This window comes from Artemia sp. Qi Xiang Cuo, chromosome 20, assembly GCF_049724085.1.
Source record: "Artemia sp. Qi Xiang Cuo chromosome 20, ASM4972408v1, whole genome shotgun sequence".
Lineage (NCBI taxonomy): Eukaryota > Metazoa > Arthropoda > Branchiopoda > Anostraca > Artemiidae > Artemia > Artemia sp. Qi Xiang Cuo.
The window spans coordinates 5,182,571-5,209,283 of record NC_142813.1 but is presented as its reverse complement, the minus strand read 5'-3'; the positions used below and the strand labels follow the sequence as shown (position 1 = coordinate 5,209,283).

Below are 26,713 nucleotides of genomic sequence, written 5' to 3'. Positions count from 1 at the left end.
TATATATATATATATATATATATATATATATATATATATATATATATATATATATATATATATATATATATATATATATATATATATATATATATATATATATATATATATATATATATATATATATATATATATATATATATATATATATATATATATATATATATATATATATATATATATATATATATATATATATATATACCAATTTTTTTAAATAAATATTTATCTTATCAATTTGAAAAATTAGGTGGAATAGTTGACCTTGTGAAACATTGGTTGGGCGTATTTCTTTATTTAACTCGTTTTTATTCAATTATTGGATTTCAAAATTCGACCGGGTTAGATTCCACCGCTCATTTGAACCGGTTTAAATACCTATTACTTTTGATTTGAATATTTTGTAGAAGGTGTCCTAAACAAAACCGAAATTTGATTTCTTGTAGATTCAAAATATAGAACATTTTAAAGGGGGGGGCTATCATTTAAAATTTACTAGCTAGTCTCCTCTATTTTCTGAAGGAGGTATGCATCCTCTTAATGCCTTGTCGTTATATTTCGACCAATGACACATTAAGGTTGAAAACAGATTTTCCTGGTCAATATATTCTTCCTTAGATACTGACTATTCACCTTTTAGAAACCGTGCTCTATGGCTCTACGGTGCTCTGTGGCTTGCACCAAAGAGTTTCGTAGCTTATATGAATGGAGACTTGTGCTAGTGTTGCCCGGAAAACTACCGACGCCACCTAGTGTTTAGTGTTTCTTTGCATTTTTTCAGTGTAATAATAAAGCAAAACTAGTGTAACTGGCAAAACTGCGGTAGCCTGAAAAACGTCAATTAACATTAAACGTTAGATGGCGTTGTTAATTTTTTGACATTAGCACTGGTTTCAAATCTTACAAGTTACCTATACTCTTTTGCTTGTACTACAAAAAAGATACATATTTTAAGGAACTGAAGTTAGACATGTTCTGCTACGCTGATTCACTAAACAGGGCTATATAACATATTCAGGTTGGAGAAAGAACTCCGGGTTCTAGGGCTTTCTTAGGAAGAAATGCAGTTATGTTAAAAAAAAGTATAACTTCCGCATGCTGCCTGAGCCCCTTCCCTTAAGGACCAAGGAAAGTTTTTATAATATATCACTATGAGTTTAATATTTGGTTTAAAAACTTTAAACAGAACACCTTTTTATATTTCAAATTACTTTGTGCCGCATGGAAATCCACTGGGTATAAATAAGATGACTTAGATGGCTCTGACACAAATTTAGGGTCCGTAACGGTTTTAGTATCAAAACTAGTTCTTTCTAACTTAACCCAAGAGCTTTCTGGCCCAAGACCTCTAAGCATCATTGGTATAGCTATTCCTTCAGTTATTCCGTTTTGAAGCATTAAATTACTTAATAAGTAAAATTTCAGCACATGTCCGTTTGGCACGTAAAATACGGGTACTTTATCAAAATGAACGTTGAAGTCCTCTCCCATATTCTCAGTAAGGCTGAATAAAAACTGTGCTGCCACCTTACAAAATTCAATATTAGTGCTTTTGTCACACTGCATGTTGAAGTCTTGAGGATCAAATCTGTAAGTGGTCGCATCCCCATATACATATACAAGTGCGCCATCGCTACTTTTTGTGACTGGAAAATTACGTATTTTTTGTAGGATTATATAATATATTTTATTAATTTCTTCTAATAAGCCTGCAATCTGGGTTGACTGATCAGTAGCACCCTGTTCAATTGCACTAGATTCTTTATTACGTTTATCTGCTTCTGGCACTGATGGTTTTACTGTGGTAACGTTTAGAGAAGCTAGAACAGGCACTGTGGAAGATACTTGCAATTTTTCAGTGGCACGAATATTTTCTTCTAAGCCACTAGCATCATTTGGCTTAGAAGTAGTTTCGGACAAAACCCTACTACTATTTTGAGGATTTTTAGATGTCGGTGCCACATGGTACCATTCCTTGGAAACACCCCTTTTATCTGGTACTATATCAGAATCACTTTGCTTGCCTGTAGGCTGCAGGCTCATATTTATGCTGCTCTCAGCAGCTTTTGGTTTAGGTGTAATATGATGCCACCCTGGGGAAATTCCGATATCATCTACCACACTACTATCTTCAACAACCTCATGGCTCATGTCTTGCTTACCATTATTGTCAAAACGCAAGGGATTTACCGAATCACTATTGTCAGTAGATTTAGGCAGATCGTCGGTTATACTACTATCATTAAATTGTTGAACTTTAGTATCATCCATAGCACTAGTATCTGTAGTCTTAGGTGTGGGTGTAGCATGGTGCCATCCATGTGAAGCACCATCACCCTGATTACCAGCTGACGCTCCTGGCCAGTCATCCTCAAACTGGTCGAATGTAGCACTAGCATTTGGCTTTGAGGGTTCGTCTTCAGCTAGAACTGGAGGCGGTAGTTCTGTTGTCACCGTCGCATTTTCTATTGTTCCTTCGTTGCGGCTGATGACAAGAATTTCACGCAATACTTCCGCATAATTTTTTACCTCCTCTTCACCTTGTTCATCGTTGGCATCTTCCTCGTCAGTTGTTGGAGATGTTTCTTCTGGTGAATCAACAGCTTCACTTGCTGCCATCACCAAGTCTTTGGCACTGTCAAAGTTCATTGACTGTTGAGCCTCTTTGTATTTTACCTCAATAGGCTGTATAGCCCCTTCTGGTGAAAGAATTATTGCTTTTTGGTTTTCTTCATTGTAGAAGCCTTCCGAAGCATTTGTTAAGAATTTTTTTAAGGCGCTTTTGTCAATTTCAACTTGATGAATTTCTTCTTGTTCATTTACAAATCCTTTGTCATCATATTGCAGTTCTGTTATATCATCATCCCTTCTTAAGACACTATCAGAGGTCTCTCTTTTGCTTCTGCCAGAATCACCAAAGTTCTCTTTCTTATCACCTAATACCATCTTTTTCAAAAAGGATAAAACCTTGTGGACCCCTTCAATACTTCTCGGTAATTTTTGTGCCCCAGGGTCCAATTGCTTCCAAGTTGAGGATGTCACTTTAGTCACATGATCACCTCCATACCATATCCTCGACAAATTCAAATTCTTAATTTCTATATGATTTAGCAAAATTTCATCAGTAGCTAGCATATATCCATCCACTTTATACCCCATCTCCACCGCACCCATTAAACATTCGTATGTGTATTTGGTGTGAGTCGGCAAAAAGCTTATTGTTCTTCCCTCTTGGTTTTGAAATTTTTTCTTATATATCTCCAAAGAGTCATGAAGAGGGCCACAGTATAAGATATTTTTAAAATTTGGCCTATAGGCGACCTCTAATAAAGGGAGTATCTCATAATTTGGTGACGTCATTGCAATAACTAAAAGTATATTAGAAGCAGCTGATGCACTTTTGGAATCAGTTGCTATGAAGTTGGAGTAACCATGGCATAATGAATCAGCTGATTCTTTTACCAAGGCCAGGTCCACACCATCCTTATATTTGACATTTCGAACCCCATCAACGAATATAGTACTACTGCTTTCTACGCCAATACCATGGTTATAGCTCTCATAGATAGGGAATGTCTCATTATTTTTTAATCTTTCCAAATACAAATGCTTCTGGTAATCATATTCAACTTCTTCTTCTTTAACCCGCTGTCTGGCGATTTTACGCAGCCAAAGATTGTCCTCGCTAAGCCCTTTCGGTGGAAGAGCGGGATAGTAAGAAATACCAAAGAGACCGTCAGCTCCAATACAGGGGTTAAGAGCTCCACGTCGGCGAGTTATGATTGGCGGTTCTAAGTAACGGAGTCTCTTTAAATCATTACTCCACGCCTTCATAAACGTCATCTGGTTTTGAGATATGAAACCACGGTGGATCATGTTTTCGTGAAGGTTACTGACACATTTTAAGATGGATCGAGTGCCACAGTTCCAGTTAAGAAGAAAATCTGTGTAGGAGTCAAGCTCCCAGAAGAAACGATTGTCAAATGGAGCAACGTGCTTGAAGCTGAAAAAAAAATAAGTTAAAAGAAAAAAAAAATAGAGTCATATATAAACAAAAATCTAATACACAAGGAAAAGTGTTGCCGTATCTACCGAACAAAGATTTTGTAGTCTTAAGGAGGGTAGAATTTCAAAAGTCTCGTTCTTTAAAAAAATTCAAGTGCCATCTAAATTAAAAAAAAGACAATCTTTTATTCAAATTTATACTTAATTTTTTTTTATTTTGACACCCCCTTTCCTCGTAAATAGGACTGTAAAAAAGAACCCCTCCTCTATTTACCCCTTGTAAGTAATAGCATTTAGTGCGGATAAGAAAGATTGACAGTTAAGGTTTCTTAGTGAGATGAAATAAATAAACTATAAAAAAAAAACTTTGAATTGTAGTGTCAAAATGAAATGTTTTAGAAAAAAGACACAAAAAAGACGTTCTTTTTACATCTTTTTTAAGAGACTGTAACTTCTTCACCTAAAATTTAAAGTCAAAATCATCCACCAACTTAAAAGTTAGTCAATGATTCAGTTGAATAAAATTCAAAACATTTGATTAAAAATAGTTAAACTGTAAATTAAAAAAGAAAAAAGGAAGAAAAAAAAGACACAAAGATGAAAATTAGGATGGTCTTTTTTAGAACGTTTTTAAAAGACGGTAACTTCTTCACTTAAATTTACAGCCAAAATCATCCACCGACTAAATAGCTCTCAATTTAGTTTCTATTATCTAGTATCACACATATGGACAGTTTAGTTATTCTATAACTGAATGTTTAGTTATTCTAAAAGCACATTTGAAAATACTTCGATTTTGAACAACAAAATACTCCATAAATCAATTAATTTTTATGGCATAAAATGTAAGAGTTAACATGTCTTCGGAGTAAACTTTCTCTGTCAACTGTCCATGGGACCCTCTTAGGATAGAACTATGGTAATAAACTATCTCCAGAATTATTGATGTTTAAAAAAGACTGAAATCTTAAGCAGTTTTCAAACTACAGATCATCATGGCCATCTGGCCATCGTGGGCATCGTGGCCTCTGACCGTTTTAAACCATCAGAGTCATCGTCCAGAATCATCATAATCTTTTTTTGAAATTTTCAAAAAAATGAAATTTCGTATGGAGATTAAATTTCTGTTCAACCGTAAATGTTTATCTAGGAAACTCCATTTTATTGCTGCCATCCTGACTTTTCTATAAAAAGACATGAGGCTACGAAAAGCAAAACTCTAATCAGAGTGCGAGTGCACTTAACACTTGCTTAGGTCCTCCCACGCCTTGAGTCATACAAGGCAGCAGCTGTTTACCTCCACGTTAGTCGGTCCCGGGCCAGTAGCCAGACTTCCTCCATTGACCTACTTGACTGTATAGCCTCTTTCCTTAGTGACCTACCAAGGATTATACGATGCTTATCACTTACGTAAAAAAACCCTCTAATGTCTCATCTCCTCGTTTCATTCATAATCGAATGAAAACAATTAAAATCGTTGTTTCAATTCACTCGTTGAATCATCGTAAACTTTTTGTGAAATTTTCAAAAAAAGAAAATTTTGTATGGAGATTAAATTTCTGTTCTACTGTAAAAGTTTATCTAGGAAACTCCATTTTATTGCTGCCATCCTGACTTTTCTATAAAAAGACATCAGGCTACGAAAAGCAAAACTCTAATCAGAGCACGAGTGCACTTAACACTTACTTAGGTCCTCCCACGCCTTGAATCATACAAAAACAAACAAAGAGAAAAATCTCAAAAAAAAACCAAACAAACGAGACTCTGGCCAGTGGAGAGAAAAGAAAAGACGATCTTTCATTGAGTCATACAAGGCAGCAACTGTTTACCTCCACGTTAGTCGGTCCCGGGCCAGTAGCCAGACTTCCTCCATTGACCTACTTGACTGTATAGCCTCTTTCCTTAGTGACCTACCAAGGATTATACGATGCCTATCACTTACGTAAAAAAACCCTCTAATGTCTCATCTCCTCGTTTCATTCACAATCGAATGAAAACAATTAAAATCGTTGTTTCAATTCACTCGTTGAATCATCATAAGCTTTTTGTGAAATTTTCAAAAAAAGAAAATTTTGTATGGAGATTAAATTTCTGTTCTACTGTAAAAGTTTATCTAGGAAACTCCATTTTATTGCTGCCATCCTGACTTTTCTATAAAAAGACATCAGGCTACGAAAAGCAAAACTCTAATCAGAGCGCGAGTGCACTTAACACTTACTTAGGTCCTCCCACGCCTTTAATCATACAAAAACAAACAAAGAGAAAAATCTCAAAAAAAAAACCAAACAAACGAGACTCTGGCCAGTGGAGAGAAAAGAAAAGACGATCTTTCATTGAGTCATACAAGGCAGCAACATGTTTACCTCCACGTTAGTCGGTCCCGGGCCAGTAGCCAGACTTCCTCCATTGACCTACTTGACTGTATAGCCTCTTTCCTTAGTGACCTACCAAGGATTATACGATGCTTATCACTTACGTAAAAAAACCCTCTAATGTCTCATCTCCTCGTTTCATTCACAATCGAATGAAAACAATTAAAATCGTTGTTTCAATTCACTCGTTGAATCATCATAAGCTTTTTGTGAAATTTTCAAAAAAAGAAAATTTTGTATGGAGATTAAATTTCTGTTCTACTGTAAAAGTTTATCTAGGAAACTCCATTTTATTGCTGCCATCCTGACTTTTCTATAAAAAGACATCAGGCTACGAAAAGCAAAACTCTAATCAGAGCACGAGTGCACTTAACACTTACTTAGGTCCTCCCACGCCTTGAATCATACAAAAACCAACAAAGAGAAAAATCTATAAAAAAAAAACCAAACAAACGAGACTCTGGCCAGTGGAGAGAAAAGAAAAGACGATCTTTCATTGAGTCATACAAGGCAGCAACTGTTTACCTCCACGTTAGTCGGTCCCGGGCCAGTAGCCAGACTTCCTCCATTGACCTACTTGACTGTATAGCCTCTTTCCTTAGTGACCTACCAAGGATTATACGATGCCTATCACTTACGTAAAAAAACCCTCTAATGTCTCATCTCCTCGTTTCATTCACAATCGAATGAAAACAATTAAAATCGTTGCTTCAATTCACTCGTTGAATCATCGTAAGCTTTTTTGTGAAATTTTCAAAAAAAGAAAATTTTGTATGGAGATTAAATTTCTGTTCAACTGTAAAAGTTTATCTAGGAAACTCCATTTTATTGCTGCCATCCTGACTTTTCTATAAAAAGACATCAGGCTACGAAAAGCAGAAATCTAATCAGAGCGCGAGTGCACTTAACACTTACTTAGGTCCTCCCACGCCTTGAGTCATACAAAAACCAACAAAGAGAAAAATCTACACTGGCCAGCGGAGAGAAAAGAAAAGACGATCTTTCATTGAGTCATACAGGGCAGCAACTGTTTACCTCCACGTTAGTCGGTCCCGGGCCAGTAGCCAGACTTCCCCCATTGACCTACTTGACTTTATAGCCCCTTTCCTTAGTGACCTACCAAGGAATATATGATGCCTATCACTTACGTAAAAAAAGCCTCTAATGTCTCATCTCGTTGTTTTTTAATGTATATCTTATGAGCCATAGGATTTAGTTTGTGAGGCATACGATTAAATTGCCATTTGAAGACCGATGTAGGAATTTATTAGACTTTCTGTTTAACCTTTATTATATATGGCTGTGTAGATTGTTAGGTCCAGTATTTTAGTGTTGATTTAAGTTTCCACTTCTTTGTCCTTTTTTTTCTCGTTAGACATGTTGGTACTGTATTCGTTAACTATTTTGTGTTTCTTTTCTATTTTTTTTCTCTCTTCGTTTGTACTCCTCTAGTGCATTTTTAATGTATCGAAAGAGGACAAAAATAAATTATTATTATTGTTATTATTATTATGTGCAGACCAGGTGGTTTCTTACACCATACGTACCTACCGCACTACTGCTTGGTGCTTTAATGTAGTTTATGGTTTATGGTTTATATATGGTTTATGGTGCTTTCACTGGTTTACAACCTACTACCATGGAAGATAATATAGCGTTACCTAGTTGAATTAAAAGGTACTAGAACAAACATAACACTAGCACCATAAGCAGTATAAAAGTTTAGGTAAGAGTTTACGACCTACCGCATCAGCACAGATCAGGCAGCTTCCTACACTACATTTTATACGACAGTCCGCCTACTTTCATTCTTGTCCCCAGTACCACCTTGTCCCCTTGTACCACCAGTATCAAGTACAACCTGGTCCCCTTGTACCACCAGTACCTAGTACCATCTCTTATGAATTTCATTAATAATTTGAGGCTGCTTGGTCTGGGCTCTAATCTGAACATTTGGTTAGAGCCAAGCAGTTTTTTCGTAGGTATTTTCGAACCCCATACTGCCTTTGAATGACTTAAAATAACAGTTCAAATAAGGACAAATCCTTTTATTAGACAGTGAAAAACAATGACAAAAAACTCTGAATATTTCCACCAAATACAAAGTGACCGTCATCAGCATATACAGTAATTGGTATATCTGCTGATGACGGTCAGTGTATATGTGATGGAAATATTCAGAGTTTTTTTTCATTTATTTTTCACAGTCTAATAAAAGGATTAATCACTATTTGAATTTGTAATTATTTTCCGGCAGTTCTTGACATGCTCTATGATTCACAAGCATATAGGAGTACTAATAAAACATTTGACTGTAAACTTTGGTGAAAGTCTATGTGCTTTTCCGTGTTACATCTGTAATTGAATTCTCAAGTTCTGTCAAATGTCCACTTCCTATATAGCTATATTAATACTGTAAATTCTGTGTATTTGCAGTAATTTATCTAAGTTGACATATTATAATAGGGCAGTTCCTGTCACATGTCCTGATGTCCATCTCCTAGTTTTACTGAACATAAGCTACCAATTAAGATTACATGAGTCAGTTCTGATTCTGTTTCTCTCCTCGTCATATGTACATTTACTGTTCAAACTGTATTATATGTATAAATAAACATTCTATAATATACACATAAACTTTCTGACACAAAAGTCAGAGACGCTAGATATCCTCCACTGGTCGAACCCCATATTGTAGGCCAACGCTACCATAAGACTCCAAAGAAGAGAACACAGAGAAAGTCAAGCTTTACATGACAACTTTTTTTAGCTATGATTTTTTGCCAAATGGTGACTTTTCTCTGTCCATTAAGGAGGAAACAGAAAACTGCATTTTGTTGTGAAGACAATATTTCTGTTGACACAGGCAATCTATTACTTTTAAGGTCGACATGAATCTTAATTGAATACGCGAATTCTCTGTTCCGTAGACAGGTTTGATGAATCAAAGAAAGATTAAATTGCCACTTTATTTTATTTCAATTCATTACATTCAGTCTATTTTAGAAAGTGTAATTAATCTTATAATCTAAATAAGGAAGTCAAAATAGTTAAGCTATTTACTTACTGCGCCAATGTTGGCAGTTTTGATAATGACATTTTGATGCTTCCAGCTATATCCCCCAACAAGGCCTGGTTCCAGAGACTCCGGGCTAGGTGGGGATGGTAGGTCAACAAATCCTGGCTTTGACCCTGGGCTGGCCCAGGCAAAAATGGAAGTCCCCAAAAGGCTTCAGAGGAGTAGAGCACATTTTTTGACAGAAATGGGGCAATGGTGGTTCCAGCAATTGTCAAAGAGGGGGCAGCAAAGTCAAAGAATCCATCATCAACTTCTAAAATCTACAAAATATAAATTAATAACTATATTTTAAAAGTAGCTATTTAGAAAACGAAATAACGTGAATAATTCAATAAAAATATCTTAGTCATTGCAACTAATGATTCCCTTAAGCTAAGTTGTGAAAGTAGACACTAAATGTATCGAGTAAAAACAGCCAGGTGGTTTTATGTGCGAATTCCTGGCGATTTGACACAGGTGTATTTTGAAAGCCACCAGCGCCACCGACAACGTAGTGGTACTAAGTTAAATGAAAAAACGTCTGCAACCGAAACAGTTTTACAGTGAAGAGTGAAAACTAATAACATTGACAGCTAATGTCAAATATCAAATGTCAATGTCAAAAATATTCACAGGAATTTCCCCTTAGCCCTCTTCTTATTCGTGCTTTACAATGCATCAATGTCTTCCGACCAGTCAGGTCTGCTTATAAACAAAAAAAAACGACTTCTGATTAGTCAAAATTGATGGTGGCTAGACTTTCTAGCCACCATCAGTTTTGAATAATCAGAATTCTTTTTTTTTGTTAGACATCAATAACTAGCAGTTCCCACATATGAAATTGAGCCTTAGGAAACGTAGTAGGAGTAGCATTATTATTGATAAACTCGCAAAAAATATGTCAAGGATCAGGCCGCGAAAGCCCATAGCTTCCACGCCCAAATAGCCCCAGGACTATTCGCGCTCCCTTGGGCGTAGTAATTTGAAAAAGGAGTTTCGTATCTTTTTCCCTTTTGTTGGCAGTGTCCAGTTATCTACAATTGGTTTCCCCTATCCTGATAACCCAATCACTAGATTCGAACCTATTTAGGTAAGTATAACTGGAAGGAAGTGTCACCAACCACTTGCCAGCCATTCGGAGCAAGAGTTACCTGGTCCTTAGAATCGGTAACGAGAAAAACTCTTTCTAAAGCTTTTTTCTGGTACTCATATAAGAAATTGTTGATTTTCTTTTTTTGGATACCAACCTCAGTTGCCATTTTATTAAATTCCATTCAATTTAATTCAAATTGGATGAGCTCAATTAATAAGCGTATAACCACTTTCAAAAATCCAGTAAATTAAATGCGATAAACTTTATTTTTGGTGTTCACCTTCTAGTTATATATTCTGAAAAATTAGAATTGATATTTGACGTTGTATAAAAAAAAAATAGCACAGTAGGGTCCAGGGAAGCTACCACAGCTATCCGAACTAGCATGAAGACATCGTGATGAATTTTCGGTCCTTGTATCAGAGTTGTGTTGTTGCTTGCCCGGAGCACACTATTTTATTTCTAAGATCTACAAATACTTAAATCCACAGGGAGCAAAATATTAACAACGCTTCACAAAACTTGACCAAAGTACATACCAACCATTTTATAGAGCTGTCACTGACTATGTACAAACTCTTAGAGGCGTGGGAATAAAATTTAGGGGGGTTAGAAAGGGTATCATCACCTTATATGCTAATAATATTAAAATAGCGAATAAAAATGTAAAAATACTGAAACAGGTGCAGTCCCCCAAAAAATGTTCGAAATCGCTTTTATAGAGGGCTTTTACAGGTACTTGTATGATATGAGTCCTAACTAATGTTCTTCTAATGTTTCTCTAACACTCAATCCTGGACCGAAGTAAGATAAAAAATATAATACTTTAAAAACAAATTTCAGCTATATATTTGCACATTAGAGGTGTGTGTGTGTGTGTGGGGGGGGGGGGTTAAAGCAAAGCGGGTCTGCACATGGGCACCCATAAGGGGGGGAGAAGGGGGTGGCCACCCCCCTCCCCCTGGCTGAATTACGTTGCCTTACATTTTTGTTTTGAGATTTCTATTATATAGGATTGGAAGTGCCGATTAGACCAGGTAAATTAGACATATGCTTCTCGAAAGATCGTCAAAAGCTGGAAAAGTTTAAATACGTTTTGGGGGTCCCAAATAAGAGCCCTGTGAGTTTGAGGCAAATTCTGACTTCTGCTAAAGTTTCGAGGGTCAAAAACGCGCGAAATGTTCATAATTGTTTTAGTTTTAGTTTTTAATCTTCATTTTAGGTATATAGACCTATATTCCCGTCTAAATTTACAGCAATAAGGTTGCGTGGCGTTCAGGGCTTCTAATATCCCTGCATTTTTGGGTATTTCCCCGAATCTCTGTGGCTCCCCGAAAAAAAATATGGTTCCCCGAAAATCACCCAATCACGTAACCACCCACCAGTGATCTATCACTAATGACTATCCATCCCTAGCGAATATTACTTTACTTGCCATACATTTTTTCACTGCCTTACTCTCTTGCTCGTTACTTTTTGTCTGTTGTGTTACTATGCATAAAAATGATAGACGGTTCTTCATATGTTGACAAACGTATTCTCTTTCTGAAATGAGACTAAACCATTTCAATTCGAATGTAGTATTCCTAATGCTATACGATTCTACATCATTCGTGGTCGTGGTCAAAACTATTGAAGAATTTTATTTGAAGTTGGATTTTGGGTTCTGAAATTGAACATCTAGAGGAGAATTCCTTTGAAAGCCAAATTGTAAGTTTAATTTTGTTTTTGCTACTTGGGTTTCGGCCATACTGTATCAATGTTTAATACCTAATGAGTGAACGCATGATATATTGAAGGAATTGATCTTTTGGTACTTTGCCAGTGTGTTGGCCTTTCGGGTTAACCGCTATAGAGTAGGCAATGATAAAACCCGTTTTTGACGTGTTAACCTCTATAAAGTAGGCAATGATAGCGTGGTTTTCATTGTGTATACGATATTAAACTGTGTTTTTTGGGGGTTTAGGGGGGGATGACCTAGGTTAGGTTACGTATTAATATATGCTACGCTCTACACCCCCCCATCCCCCAACCCTCCTAATATGCAAATATTCACGCGCTCGGCAGGTCAGTCGGCATCAAGCCGTAGTCAAGTGAACATCGTACCTGCGCTAGTTTAGTTATTGTGGTAGTTTGAAATGTGTGCTGCAATAGAAAATCCCGCCAAATGTGAAGTGCGTGCTGTTATAAGGTTTTTTACAGCCAAAGGATACTCTGCAGCAGCTATTCATTGTGAGCTTTGTGCCGTGTACGGACCAAAAGTTATGAGTGAAGGAGTTGTCCGTGAATGGGTACGTTTATTTAAAAGTGGACGAAAAAACGTTCATGATGAAGAGAGGAGTGGTAGACCATCCTTGGTGACTGACGAACTCGTTCAGACAGTTGATGCAAAAGTTCGTGAAAATCGACGTTTCACAATGGCGGAGTTGTCTACTGATTTTCCACAGATTTCTAAGACTTTTGTACGAGATAGTGACAGCAAGATTGGGTTACCGTAAGTTCTGTGCACGATGGGTGCCCAAAATTCTTACCGACCACCACAAAACTCAAAGAATGGCCTCTGCATTAGACTTTCTGTCACGTTATGAGGACGAAGGAGAACCATTGTTAACAGAATCGTAACCGGTGACGAAACCTGGATTAAGTACGTGAACCCTGAGACAAAAGAACAGTCAAAGATGTGGGCACATTCAGATTCGCCTACCAAACCAAAAAAAGCCTGGCAAGATTTTTCTGCCAGAAAACTGATGGCAACGGTGTTTTGGGATGCCAAAGGGGTGTTGTTGGTTGAATTCATAGAACGTGCGACGACCATTAATCAAGACGTGTACTGTGAAACACTAAAAACATTACAACGGGCTATACAGAAAAAACGCCATGGTATGCTGACTTCTGGTATTGTTTTTTTTCCACGATAACGCCCGTCCTCACTCTGCTTGCAGAACAACAGCCCTTCTTGAGTCCTTCAAGTGGGACGTTTTCAACCATCCACCTTACAGCCCAGATCTGGCGCCAATCGATTATCACCTCTTCATGCATATGAAGAAATGGCTCGGGTCCCAGCGGTTTGATGACAACGAAGAGCTCAAAGATGCGGTCACAGGCTGGCTCAAGGCACAAGCGGGTGATTTTTATGCAGAAGCAATTTCAAAGCTTGTGAAGAGATACGATAAGTGCCTCAATCGTTATGGAGACTATGTCGAAAAATAGTGCAAAGATGTAGTTGTAAGATGTATATATTAAAATATTTTTACTTAACTTGGTGTATTTTTTTCAATCAACCGGAGGTTAGTTTCTGAATTGCCCTCGTATATAGCCCGAATTTGTTTCTTAACTATTATATATTCATCCTATTTTATTTTGTTTCATTAGCATTAACCAAACTTGACTTTTTAGAAAGGCCGACATAATGGGAAAGTACCGATATTTTTTCCAGGAATTTTTACCGTTTAAATTTTGTTTCATTTGTTGTGTAAAAATTAAGTTCTTCATTATCTGAGAGTTGTATTTGTCATGCCACCTATTCCCCTCAAACGTATTCCCCTCCCCTCACAATTATTATTATGTTTCTTTACCTGTGTAATATTTTCGGTAGGCTTAATATTTTAAACTGCAGTTTAGGATCTTTTTACAGTCTTGCGAAGCTGTAAGGTAGGCGAAGAATAATTTAACGGAAAAGATATTTTGCTCAAATTAGGGATAGCCTAGTAAATTTGTTGAAATATTCAGGCATATCTTTACAACTTCTAATGCTTGAACAATTAGTAACCCTGTATGAAGGCTCTTGAGATAGAAACAATAGAATTAAAAGCATGTTTTATAATCGAATTTCTTCTTAAGAACTCTCTCTAAATACAATCAGTACTTACGTATTAGCCAGAAAACACGCGAGAGGTGAAGTTTGGCTAATGCTAATGAAGTAAATCAAAATATTATCAAAATATAATAGTTTAGAAACAAATTTGGGCTATATATTTGCACAATAGGGGGGGGGGGGTAAAGCATAGTATATATTAAATACATTACCTAGCCTATGTACCTTTTTTTTGCCCCACAACCCCAACAAACTAAAGTTTAAACATAGTTCACGGAGTTACAAACCCCTGTTTGCCTAGCACACCCAAGGAATTCTCTTGATAAAGCAGGGCTTCCACTATCCTCGAATTTTCGGGGATTTCCCCTTGTCTCCCCGAAAAAATTTATTTTTCCTCGAATCCTCGAAATTTCTCCGAAAATCACTCACCCACGATTTGACCACAAGGAACTGTCCCTATCAAACAGTACTTTACAGACCATAATTTTTCACTTCTCTCTTGTTCGTCAATCTTCGTCTCCTGTGTTACTTTGCATAAGAACCAGACCGATACAATTTAGTTATAGACGGTTTTTTCTATGTTCGCAAAAGTATCACTTTCTTTTATTTAGATTTAATAATTTTGAATGCGGTATTCCAAATTCTATAAGATTCTTACATTTACATGATTCGTGGTCAAGTGTCCTGACAAAATTATCCAAGAATTATACTTGCAGTAGTTTAAAGGAACGCTCAGTTAGATTGTGGATTTTGAAATTGAAGTTCTAAAGAAAGAGAATTGTTTTGAAAGCCGAATCATAAGTTTAAATTTGGTTTTCTTTTGCCATTTTTGGTTTTGGGCATACTGTATTAATGTTTAATACTTAATAATTGAACGCATAATATATTGAAGAAATTGATCTTATTGCCAGGAATTCTTACCATTTAAATTTTTTTTTCATTCGGTGGGTAAAATTTAAGTTCTTTTCTTTTTGATCTGAGAATTGTATTTGTCATACCACCCTTTATCCTGAAACTTAATTACCCATTACTCCGTCAAACTTATTATTCTTGCCCCTTCGCCCGTGTAATATTTTCAGTGGGTTTAGTATTTCAAACTGCAGTTTTAAGAACTTTTTACGGTCTTGAAAACCTGTTAGTTAGGCAAAAGAAATTTTACGGAAAATATATTCTGCTCAAATTCGGGATAGCCAAGTAAATTTGTTTAAATATCTAAGGCCTGCCTTTACAACTTCTAATGCTTTAACAATTAGGCTAATAACCCTGTATGAAGGCTAATTCTGAGAGAGTTTTTTTTTAAAGAAAATGTGGTATAATTTATTTCTTCCTAAGAACTATCCCTAAATACGATCTTCTTACCATAAAAAGTGCACAACTCCCTCCCCCTTCTATAGAGGCAAAATTTAGCTACAGACTAGGTAAAAGGTCGAGGAATAAAGGATTCAAACGGAAGTAACCTCAAAAATATTATCCATTAGAAAATTTACAATACAGCTTAAAGTAAAAATCTGGGTATTAGGCTCATATTGTTTTCTTGTCAATTTTTAAATATTTTCGGACATATTTATCACGAACAGTTGGTTAATAATGCCAAATAATGTCAGTGGAAAGTAAAAGAATTAGTAAATTTTATATGATTTATAGCCTACATCTATCATGTCTAGGCATGAGATGGGCTGATATAAAAATGAGACTGCAATAAGTATTATATTTGGAATATGGATGGTCACAGGGTTGGTGGGAAGGGTTGGGGGCTAATCGGTGACTATATAGTAATTATGAGGTAACCAAAAGACATAAAAGCAGAGTAGAAACAAACAATGAAAAAATGTATGTTCCGACGGGTCATTTTCCCCCCGGGGGTGGGTATTGTCCGTGGGTCTTTTTTGCGGGGGATATTTTCCGCGGGGGTCTTTTCCGTGGGGAGGATTTTCAGCAGGGGAGCATTTTCTGAGGGGTATATTTTTGTGATGAGGGGGGGGGGTATTTTCTGTTTTTCCATGGGAGGATTTTTTTTTGGGGGGGGGGGGTAAACACCTAAGTACTTAGAAGCAGCATGAAAAACCAAAAATGTCTCAATTTCCGTAAAATTCCCTTTTTAATTTAAGTTTAAATTTACCCGTTTAGTTTAGTTCTTGTTTGTTTTAAGTTTTAATATTATCCCGTACTTATAGGTTGAATTTGTCTATTTAATTTACTTATCTAGAAACCTCAAACAATATTTGTTTTCGTTTTTAATATTATTAATGAATTTCTGAGATTAATGACTTAATAAAAAATTGCTACTGGTATTTATAGTTCACATGTGTTCACTATTTTTCTTCTTTTTTTTGAAAACAATTTTGAAGTTTTTGCCGCAATATCAGCAATAAGTGTTTTCAGCTATGGGTTCCAATCCCGGGATCTGGCTCTAAAACCTATTTTGTAAAAGGCTTGATTTACTACGCAGAAAGCCCCACTTGAGCCTTAAAACGAAGCCAAAACCAATTTTGGCTCCCTAATTTTCACACCATAATTCCATTTTGTTTTTTCCCCGAAAAATCCCCGAATCTTGAAGACTTGTCCCCGAAAACTCCCCGAATTTTAAGACTTGTTCCTGAACTTTAATTTTCGAGACTGGAAACCCTGACTATCATTTTCATTAAGAGTTTCTGGAAGCCATTCTTTACAGGGCTTCCACTATCCCTGAATTTTCGGGAATTTCCCCGAAAATCTATGTGTCTTCCCGAAAAAAATTTTGGTTCCCCGAATCCCCGAAATTTCCCCGAAAATCATTCAATCACGGTGTCACCCCTAGTGACTATCCCTAGCAAACATTACTTTATATACCATAATTTTTCACTACACTTTTGTTTGTTAATTTTCGTCTCCTGTGGTACTTTGCATAAAAACCAAGCCGATATAATTTAAGTATAGACGGTTCTTCATATTTTCACAAAAGTATCATTTTCCTGGATTTAGATAAAACCATTTTGAATGCAGTATTCCAAATTCTATAAGATTCTTACATTTATGTCATTCGTGGTCAAGACACTCTTGACAAAATTAGCCAAGAATTATATTGAAGTTGTTTAACGGAATACTCAGCTGGATTTTGGGTTTTGAAATTGAACTTCTAAAGAGGGAGAAATGTTTTGAAAGTCAAATCATAAGTTTAAATTTTGTTTTCTTTTGTTATTTTTGGTTTTGGACTAACTGCACAAATGTTTAATACCTAATGATTGAACGCATAACACATTGAAGGAATTGATCTTTTTGCCAGGAATTCTTACCATTAAAATTTTTCTTTAATTCGGTGTGTAAATTTTAAGTTCTTTTCTTTTTTTATCTGAGAATTGTATTTGTCACACAACCCTTTATCGTCAATTCACCCATCACTCCCCTCACAATTATAATTCTGGTCCCTTCACCTGTGTAATATTTTCAGTGGGCGGAGTATTTTAAACTGCAGTTTTATGATCTTTTTACAGTTTTGCAAAGCTGTTAGTTAGGCGAAGAAAATTTTACGGAAAATATGTTCTGCTCAATTTTGGGATAGCCAAGTAAACTTGTTTGAATATTTAGGCCTACCTTTACACCATCTAATGCTTGAACAGGCTAATTCTGAAGATAAAAACATGAAGGCTAATTCTGAGATAAAAACAAATTAATTTGAAGAAATTGTTGTATAATTATTTTTTCCTGAGAACTATCCCTAAATACCATATATTTACCATTAAAATGAACCACCTCCTCCCCCTCATAATGAGATAAAATTTAGCTATAGACTATGTACAAGGTCGGGAAATAGGGGATTTAATCGGATGTGACCCCAAAAATATTATTCATTAGAAAATTTCCATTACAGCTTAAAGTAAAAATTTGGTTATTAGACTCATATTGTTTTCTTGTCAAGTTTTATATTATTGTTGGACTTATTTACCACGAACTGCTGGTTAATAATGACAAATAAAGTGTGAAGAAAAATAATAAGTAACTTTTATATGATTTGTAGCCTATATCTATCATGTCCAGGCATTAGATGGGCTGATATAAAAATGAGACTGTAATAAGCACTATATTTGGAACATGGATGGCCGCAGGGTTGGTGAGAGGGGTGGAAGTTAATGGGTGACTACATAGTAATTACAAGGTAAAAAATGGAAAGGAAAGCATAGCAGAAACAAACAATAAAACAAATGTATTTTCCGCAGGGGGGGGGGGGGGTATTTTCCGATTGTATTTTCCACGGGGGTACTTTCTGCGGGGGGTATTTTCAGCGGGAGAGTATTTTCTGCGGGGGGTATTTTTGTGAGGGGGGATGGGCATTTTTCGGTTTCGGTACTTGTTAAGAATCTAGTAAACATGCGATAAGTGATGTTTCGCTAATGCTAATTAAATAAAACAAAGTATGATAAAATTATAATAGTTTAGAAACAAATTTGGGCTATATATTTTCACATTTTTGGGGGGGGGCATAAAGCATAGCATATATTAAATATGTAACCTAACCTGAACTAGGTACCTTTTTTTTGCCCCTTCAACCCCAAAAACAAAAGTTTAAACATTTTTCACGGAGTGTGCAATACCTCAAAAGGCAGCGGAAACCTATTTTTCATTAAGATTTCATTAGATTCTAGGTGTGGTTCTTCGCGTGTTTACTGGATTCTTAAAAAGTACCCCGATTTTTTTTTCGCGGGGATTTTTAGGAGGGGGGGGGTAAACATCTAAAACATTAGAATCAGTATGAAAAACCAATTTCATTTAGTTCTTGTTTGTTTTAATGTTGCTCCATACTTATAGGTTGAATTTTGTTTGTTTAATTTACCTATATAGAAACCGCAAACAATATTTGTTTTTAATTATTATTAATGAATTACTGACATTGATGACTTAATGAAAAACTGCTACTGGTATTTACAGTTCACATGTGTTCACTATTTTTTCTTAGTCAATTTTGAAGTTTTTGCCGCAATGTCAGCAATAAGTGTTTTCAGCTATGGGTTCCAATCCCGTGCTTTGGCTCTGAAACCTACTTTGTAAAAGGCTTGATTTACTACGCGGATCCAAGCCCTACTTGAGCCTGAAAACGAAGCTAAAACCAATTTCGGCTTGAAATTTTTGCAACGAAATTCCATTTCGTTTTTTCCCCAAAAATTCCCCGAATTTTGAAGACTTGTCCCCAAATTTTAAGATTCGAGAGTGGAAGCCCTGTGATAAAGAGGCTGCTTAACTAGTCTACTGTATCATGTTCGCTATACAATTTCTCGTGTGTTTTCTGGGTAATACGTAAGTACCATTCAATCTTCTTACCGTAAATATCAAAAAAGTTTTTTATCATCTTAAAGTAGGCCTAAGGAGCAACATTAAAACGAACAAGAATTATTACATATATGAGGGGGGTTGTCGTTGTCCCCTCTTTAACACCTCGTTATTTACGCTAAAGTTTGAATTTTTTCCCTATTCTGTAAGAACGATTCCTGAAACATTTAATTAATTGAAACATTTAATTAAACATTTGTCATTTAATTAGAAAGTAAGAAGCCTTTTTAAAAGTACTAAAAAATCTTAGCGTGAATAGTCATGTGTTTAGAGGTTCATTTCAATTCATTTTAAGTTTTAATGCTGCTCCTTAATTTCAGGTGAAAAAACTATTTTTTTTTATTTAATTCCTGGTATGTTAATGAACGCTTGCCGAAGAATATTCATTAATTCACAGAAATCGTTGCAGAGGTTATTGAAAGCCCTGGTGGCTTTCATTAATGGCACCTACATTACTTATTTGCTAGTTTGCTGTTTTCTATAAAATTCGTTCCATTTAAATCAAAATCATTCCTTGCTTAAACAAAACATAAACGCCAACTTACTAATGAGGCAGTTCTAATAGATATATTTTCTTTATTTTTATAAAAATGGATATCCGGAAGTTTTTTTTAATTAAAAAATATAAAAAAAAACTAAGTTTCAGGAAACCTCGCCTCCAGAAAATAAAAAAGATCTGCAGTTGCCTGATTTAGATGTCTTGCCATCAACAGCCAAAGAAATTATAATGGAACAACCTTCAACTTCAAGAAGATTTGTTAAGTTTCAGCAATCATTAAAATCCAAAAACACGAATGCTAATGACAGTGCGGTTGAAAGTGTTGATTTAGGGAGCTTTTTGGGAAAGCCAGGTATTTCTGATTGTAAAAAATACGACTTACTGACAAATTCAAGTGTAAACTGTTATTCTCATGATTTCAAGAAAGATGTTTCTATTATTGGTAAAGATACCCGTAAATTTAAGGAAAACTGACGGTATGCTTATCCATGGTTAGTGTATTCGACTTTACTAAAAGGCAGGCTTTGTAAATATTGTGTTATTTAAGCCAGCCTTGAAGAGAGGCATTTTTGGTTCTTTCGTGATATTAAATAAAAAAAAACAAGTTTTTTAAACTGAAAGTAAGGAGCGACATTAAAACTTAAAACGAGCAGAAATTATTTCGTATATGAAAGGGGCTGTCCCCTCCTCAACGCCTCGCTCTTTACGCTAAAGTTTTTTATTGTTTAAAAAAATAAAGTTGTGAGACACAGTCAAACTTTACCGTAAAGAGCGAGGCATTGAGATGGGGACAGCCCCTTTCATATACGGAATAATTTATTATCGTTTGTATGTTTACTGTTGCTCCTTACTTTCAGTTAAAAAAGCTTGTTTTTTTAGTTAATTTCCGAACGTTTTTGAATTAATGCAGCATCGATTTTGGCTCAATGTACATGAATAATTAAAACGAAATTCGCATATTTATTTTCCTTTTTTTGGTTAATTGGCTTTCTCGAAATTTTGTTCAGGCATAACTCACGAATTAAATTAAGTAACAAATTTCTATATTCGTATGTTTGTATTACGTATATTAGGGAGTTCGCTCCCTAGTCAATACCTCGCTCTTTACGCTAAAGTTCGAATTTTGTTCGAATCACAAACCCCTGAATCACAAAGGCCGGTTAATTAGAATAGATAGCTCTTTTGAAAGTACTAAAAAACTTTAGCGTAAAGAGCGAGGTATTGACTAGGGGGCGAACCCTTTCATATACGTAATAATTTCTGCTCGATTTAAGTTTTAATATTGCTCCTTATTTTCAGTTTCAGTTTTTATTTAATTTCTGATCGTTTTTTAAATAATGCTGGGAAATCTGGCACCCCCTTCATAGAAATGTTCCTTCTCCCAAGGAACTATCCTCCATGGAAAGATCCTCCCCCGTAACCCCTACTCCAACCCCGACCCCCCACTAGAAAAAGGTTCCTCCTGAAAACACCTGTATACTTCCTAATAACCAATGGTATATGTAAACAATGGGCAAAGTTTATCACTTGCGGCCCTTCCCCCGGGAACTGCGGGGGGTTAAGTTATCCTCAAAGACATATTTATTAGATTTTCGACTATGCTGAACAAAATGGCTATCTTAAAATTTTGATTGGGTGACTTCGGGAAAAAAATGAGCGTGGGAGGGGCCAAGTTGCCCTCCAATTTTTTTGGTCACTTAAAAAGGATACTAGAACTTTTTATTTCAGTTTAAATGAGCTCTCTCACGATATTCTAGGACTACTGGATCGATACGATCACCCCTGAGAAAAAAAAAAGAAAAAAAAAAGACGCATCCGTGATCTTTCTTCTGGCAAAAAATACAAAATACCTCATTTTTGCACATAGGAGCTTGAAACTTGTATGGTAGGGTTCTCTGATACGCTGAATCTGATGATGGGAGTTTCATTAGAGTTCTATGATTTTAAAGGTTTGTATCCCCCTTTTCTCGAAAATAACGCAAATTTTCTCAGGCGCTTAACTTTTGATAGGTAAGACTGATTTCGATGATACTTACATATTTGAACTCAACATACAAATTGGATTATTTTCGAGTATCAATTGTTATTAAGATTCTGTCTTTCAGAGTTTCTGTTGCTATTGATCCGGGTCGTTCCTTACTTACAGTTTGTTACCATAAATTTTATGATAAGCTCACAAGGACTTCAAACATTTTCATGAAGACGCACGGGATCATCCCAAATCCCAGTGCCACCATGAAGGTGTAATTGATGCTAATAACTTCTGTGATTCAATGACGATGAAGAAAAAAAACATCAAAGAACAACTGGATTCTGCTATATCTGATCTTATACAGATAAACCGAAGCAAACTTACATCAATTTTAAAAGCAATTGTACTTTGTGGTCCTCACGACATTGTTATCCGTGGAAATTATTCAAATGGAGGAAACTTTGAAGACCTACTTGGTTTTCGCATTGAAGCAGGAGATCAAGCCCTTAAAGACCACATAACGACACATTCAGAAAAAAAAATAAATATACATCTCATAAGAGTCCAAAAGAAGCTGATAAATTTTTTGTGGGACTATTTCTAAAAGATACAATAGTCAAAGAAGTAAATGATAGCCAAGCATTCTCTTTGCTAGCAGATGAGACTGCTGATATTAATGAAGAAGAGCATATTTCAATAGGGGTACGTTACATAAAAACGGATTCAAACGTTGAAAGGGTGATCAAAGAAGAATTTATGAGGTTAAATTTAATCATAGGTTAAATTTAGTTGTCAATGACCTCAATATTGTACCAGAAATTAGAAACACAATAGGCACAATAAAAAAAGTGATCCGATTCTTCAGGGAGAGCACTCTTAGAAGGAAATGATCCCAAAATTCCTATTCTGTGTGAAACAAGGTGGTCTGAGAGGTACAGATGCATACACAACTTTTCAAACAATTTTATAGCCATTAAGGAAGCTTTGAGTCAACTTTCCACTGACAATGAGGTGAACCAAGAAACGCGTTCACAAGCCTTTCAGTTGGATATTGCAACATCATCAGTAGTTTTTATCGTATGTCTAAAAATCATTTCCAGATACTCTTCGTACCTTGAGCCAGTTGTAAACAAACTGCAGTCAGTAGATTTTGACCTATATGCTGTATATATGCACGCAAATAAGAAATTGTTATGGGTTTTTCAAAAGCACAGAGTAGAAGTAGTTACGGAATTTGAAGGAATTTTCACGGAATTACAAGAAACATGTGATTTGCTGGAAATTGAAATCAAAACACCTAGGACAACCGCAAGACAAACTCATCGCTCAAACATTTCTATGACTAATCCAATAGATTACTATAGGTTAGCTGTTTTTATTCCTTATTTTGACTCGTTATTTGTGTCACTTGAATCGAGATTCAATTACCTCAACAAAACCCCGCTCAAAGGAATTCTTATTCATCCCAACATTTTTAAAAACACGGAGAAGGATACATTTGTTAATGCTATGAAAGATCTTTCTAAGTTCTATGACAATGAAAATTTAGAAGTGGAAGCAAGAACCTGGTACGATGTGTGAAAAAACAAAGACTGTGGTGAGGAAGTGAAGCTCGTAGATCTCTTCTCTGAAACTACCTTTTCCCTTCAATTATGAGAGCCCTTGTTAACTATCTAACCATCCCACCAACAACATGTACTGTGGAGAGATCATTTAGCACCCTGAGGCGAGTTAAAACATGGCTGAGGAGCACTATGAGTGAAGAACGCATATCAAGTTTGAACTCATTAAGTATTCACAGGTGTAGAGTACAAGAGGTCAATTTGGAAGAGCTGGCTATAGACAAATTTTCAAAACAGAAGCGTAATCTACAATTTGCTTTTTTTGAAAAGTTCTAATTTTGTGATTTAAAGATCATATGTAAGTTTCTTTTCATGTGTTAATTCAATTTTTTTTTAAGATTTGGATAAATCCAAATCTGAAATCCATTTTTTTATTTTTTGAATTTTTAATGATAAAAAATTTTTGATTATGTTCCGAACTCCAGCTTCACTCATTTCACTTTCATGTGGTTCATTTCATTTCACTCATGTGATTCACAACAGGGAATTTTGCTAAGAGGGCAAATGTGATTTTTAGCAGAACTCACCAATGTTGGAAAAATTTACTGCCACCAGTGTATTTTTTGTTTCTGTTTTTATAGGTTTTGAAAGCAAGGCCAATATCAAAATTACATTTTACATTTTAAAACGGAAAATTGTGTGTTTGTTTAGAATAATGTTGTTCTCTAATGAAATTGGAAGAATATACGGATATTCAAGGATATAAAGTATTTTTCAGTATTTTATCCCCCCCCCTAAAATTCAGCCTATGGGTGCCCATGGGTCTGCGTGCCTGATGTGTTAGGTACGGTTATTCTGCCTATTTTGTAGTAACAATTGTTTTCTAACTCTACAGTGTCCAAATACTTTACCCCCCCCTCCTATGTGCAAAAACATAGCCCCAATTATATATTTTGCATCTATTCTGTCACTTCTCTTTGTCTCTCACGCTAAGCTGAAAGAAACTTACGAAAAAAACCGGTTCTTTAATGCGTCAATGAATGAACAACTTCAGCGGTAGGGCGTTTATCATACAAGTACCCTTTTGCATACTCTGAAGAAAAGCAATATAATTGAATAATGCTGAATTTCTATAAATAGAATAAATTTGGCAACAAAAACAACGTTTCTTTTAAAGGTGTACATTTATAATTTGAATACACATTTAATAGAATGACTTGAAAGTATAAGAAAATTGATGATGCTACATGGTGGTCGAACACTAAAAAAAGCTTCTTCTGCAAAGCTTTTTCTGCAAAGTCTTGCAAAGCATTCTTCTTCTTAAATAAAAATCACTACATCAACATTTCAGGTAAATTAGCTTCGAAAGGGACAAAAATTTCAAAAGCCCAGCCTTTCAGACAGGGGCGGATCCAGGATTTTTTTAGGGGGGGGCGCAAAATAGTATGATCCGATAAACTTGCGTTAAAGGGCACGTTTATTTGACGCAAACTTGGGTTAATTAAGTAAATTACACTACTTTAGACTACGCTAGGGGCCGCGCGCTCCCTCGTCCTCCGCATGGATCTGCCACTGCTTTCAGAAGGTAATTTGACTAAGTCCGATTTTAACTTTTGTTGTTGTGGCGTTAATTGATTGACCTTCCAATTTCTTAATTAATGTATGAATTAATAAATAAAAGTAGGGACCTATCATGAGTTATGAAACGTACATAATTCGGTTATCAAAAGAATGTATCTTCTCAGAGTCAATCAGGGGCTGTTTCTAAGCCGATACTACGAGTACATAATTTATTCAAGGACTATTCATTCACGAATGGGGTCAATGCCCCCTTTTTCAAGGTTGATTTATACGTCGTTTCTAGGTGTAATGACTCGGGACGAAGTTTGCACATGCGCATTAACGGTACAATGTATTGATCGACTCAAGGGGAACTGGATTTCTGAGAAATTTATTACATAATATGACGGTGAATTATTGATCCACGAAAGGGGAACAGGATCACGTGTGTCTTTTTAAGCCAATCAGGGAAGTTACGTAAGGATGCGAATTACATCACAATTCGTCCTAGAAATTTTGTATATAACGGATATGAGTTGTGCTTAGACTATCATAAAGTTCTAAGACACAAGGGAACAAGGATCTGATATTATTGATTTGGAAGCTCTGGCTACATCAATTTATAATGTGAGTTCTGTTTAGTAAATTTTCATAGTTTATTTCCAAATAAAATCATTTTACATAGACCCACTCCAGTAAATTCAAATTCAGGGTATACCCCCTCCCCACAACACAAAACTCCACTATATGATGTTTATAGTCGATAGAAAGCGTAAAATACACTCTTTTTTACCATGTAAACCCCATCCTCTCTTACCCCCCCCTGTTTACGACTTCAATTCTGTTTTTGATAAATTTATTCTTTTCTGTATCTTACCTAAAAGTGACAGCTTTGATTTCTGTCAACCCTTAGCTATTAAGCCACTATGGCTTGACTTTTACCAGTTCCGTAAAGATTTAAACAGGTGTAATTATTGAACCCTTTAAAGTATATCCGGCTTTGCTAAATATACAAGAATTTGGATAGAAAAAGCTTCCGCCGAAAAGGATAGTTTTCCCCATCAAATTAAAAACAGTTTCACGCGGAAAGAGATTGTTGTTGATTAAGCTTGCGAAATTCTCTGTTCTATGTAAGAGGGAAACGAGTTATTTCCAAAATTACGGTCTAACAAATATTTTAAGGACATTATGTAAAAGGGGGGGGGGTGCTAACAACCCTTTAGAGTGCATATTTTTCAGATACATCTTGAAATGTCTCACAGGAAAACGGGAGCCATTATTCCTATTTTTTCTAGCTTTCTTTCGATAAAGTTTCTTTTATATTCCCAGGAAGGGGCGTGAAAACTATGGGTTTTTAACTTTGATACACAAGGCTAGAGAGAAAAGTCTTTAGGAGTTGCATCAAGACTATATTATGCGTAAATTGAATATCATTTTTACCTATGATTGCAAATTTTAGACCTATAAGCTTTGTGTT

At 35.7% G+C, this 26,713-nt stretch overlaps 1 protein-coding gene across 1 annotated transcript in view; it reads right to left on the bottom strand.

The window, feature by feature from the left end:
- Positions 1 to 229: 229 nt before the first annotated feature.
- The window catches only part of LOC148939796 (uncharacterized), a 145,976-nt gene continuing 119,492 nt past the window's right edge, over positions 230 to 26,713 (bottom strand). Inside the window, exons 4-5 of the mRNA XM_089105902.1 lie at positions 9,445 to 9,716; positions 230 to 4,003 (exon numbers count right to left, since the gene is read on the bottom strand). Of these exons, the coding sequence (XP_088962028.1) occupies positions 1,150 to 4,003; positions 9,445 to 9,716 (3,126 nt within the window). The 3' untranslated portion in view covers positions 230 to 1,149. The remainder of the gene's footprint in view (positions 4,004 to 9,444; positions 9,717 to 26,713) is intronic.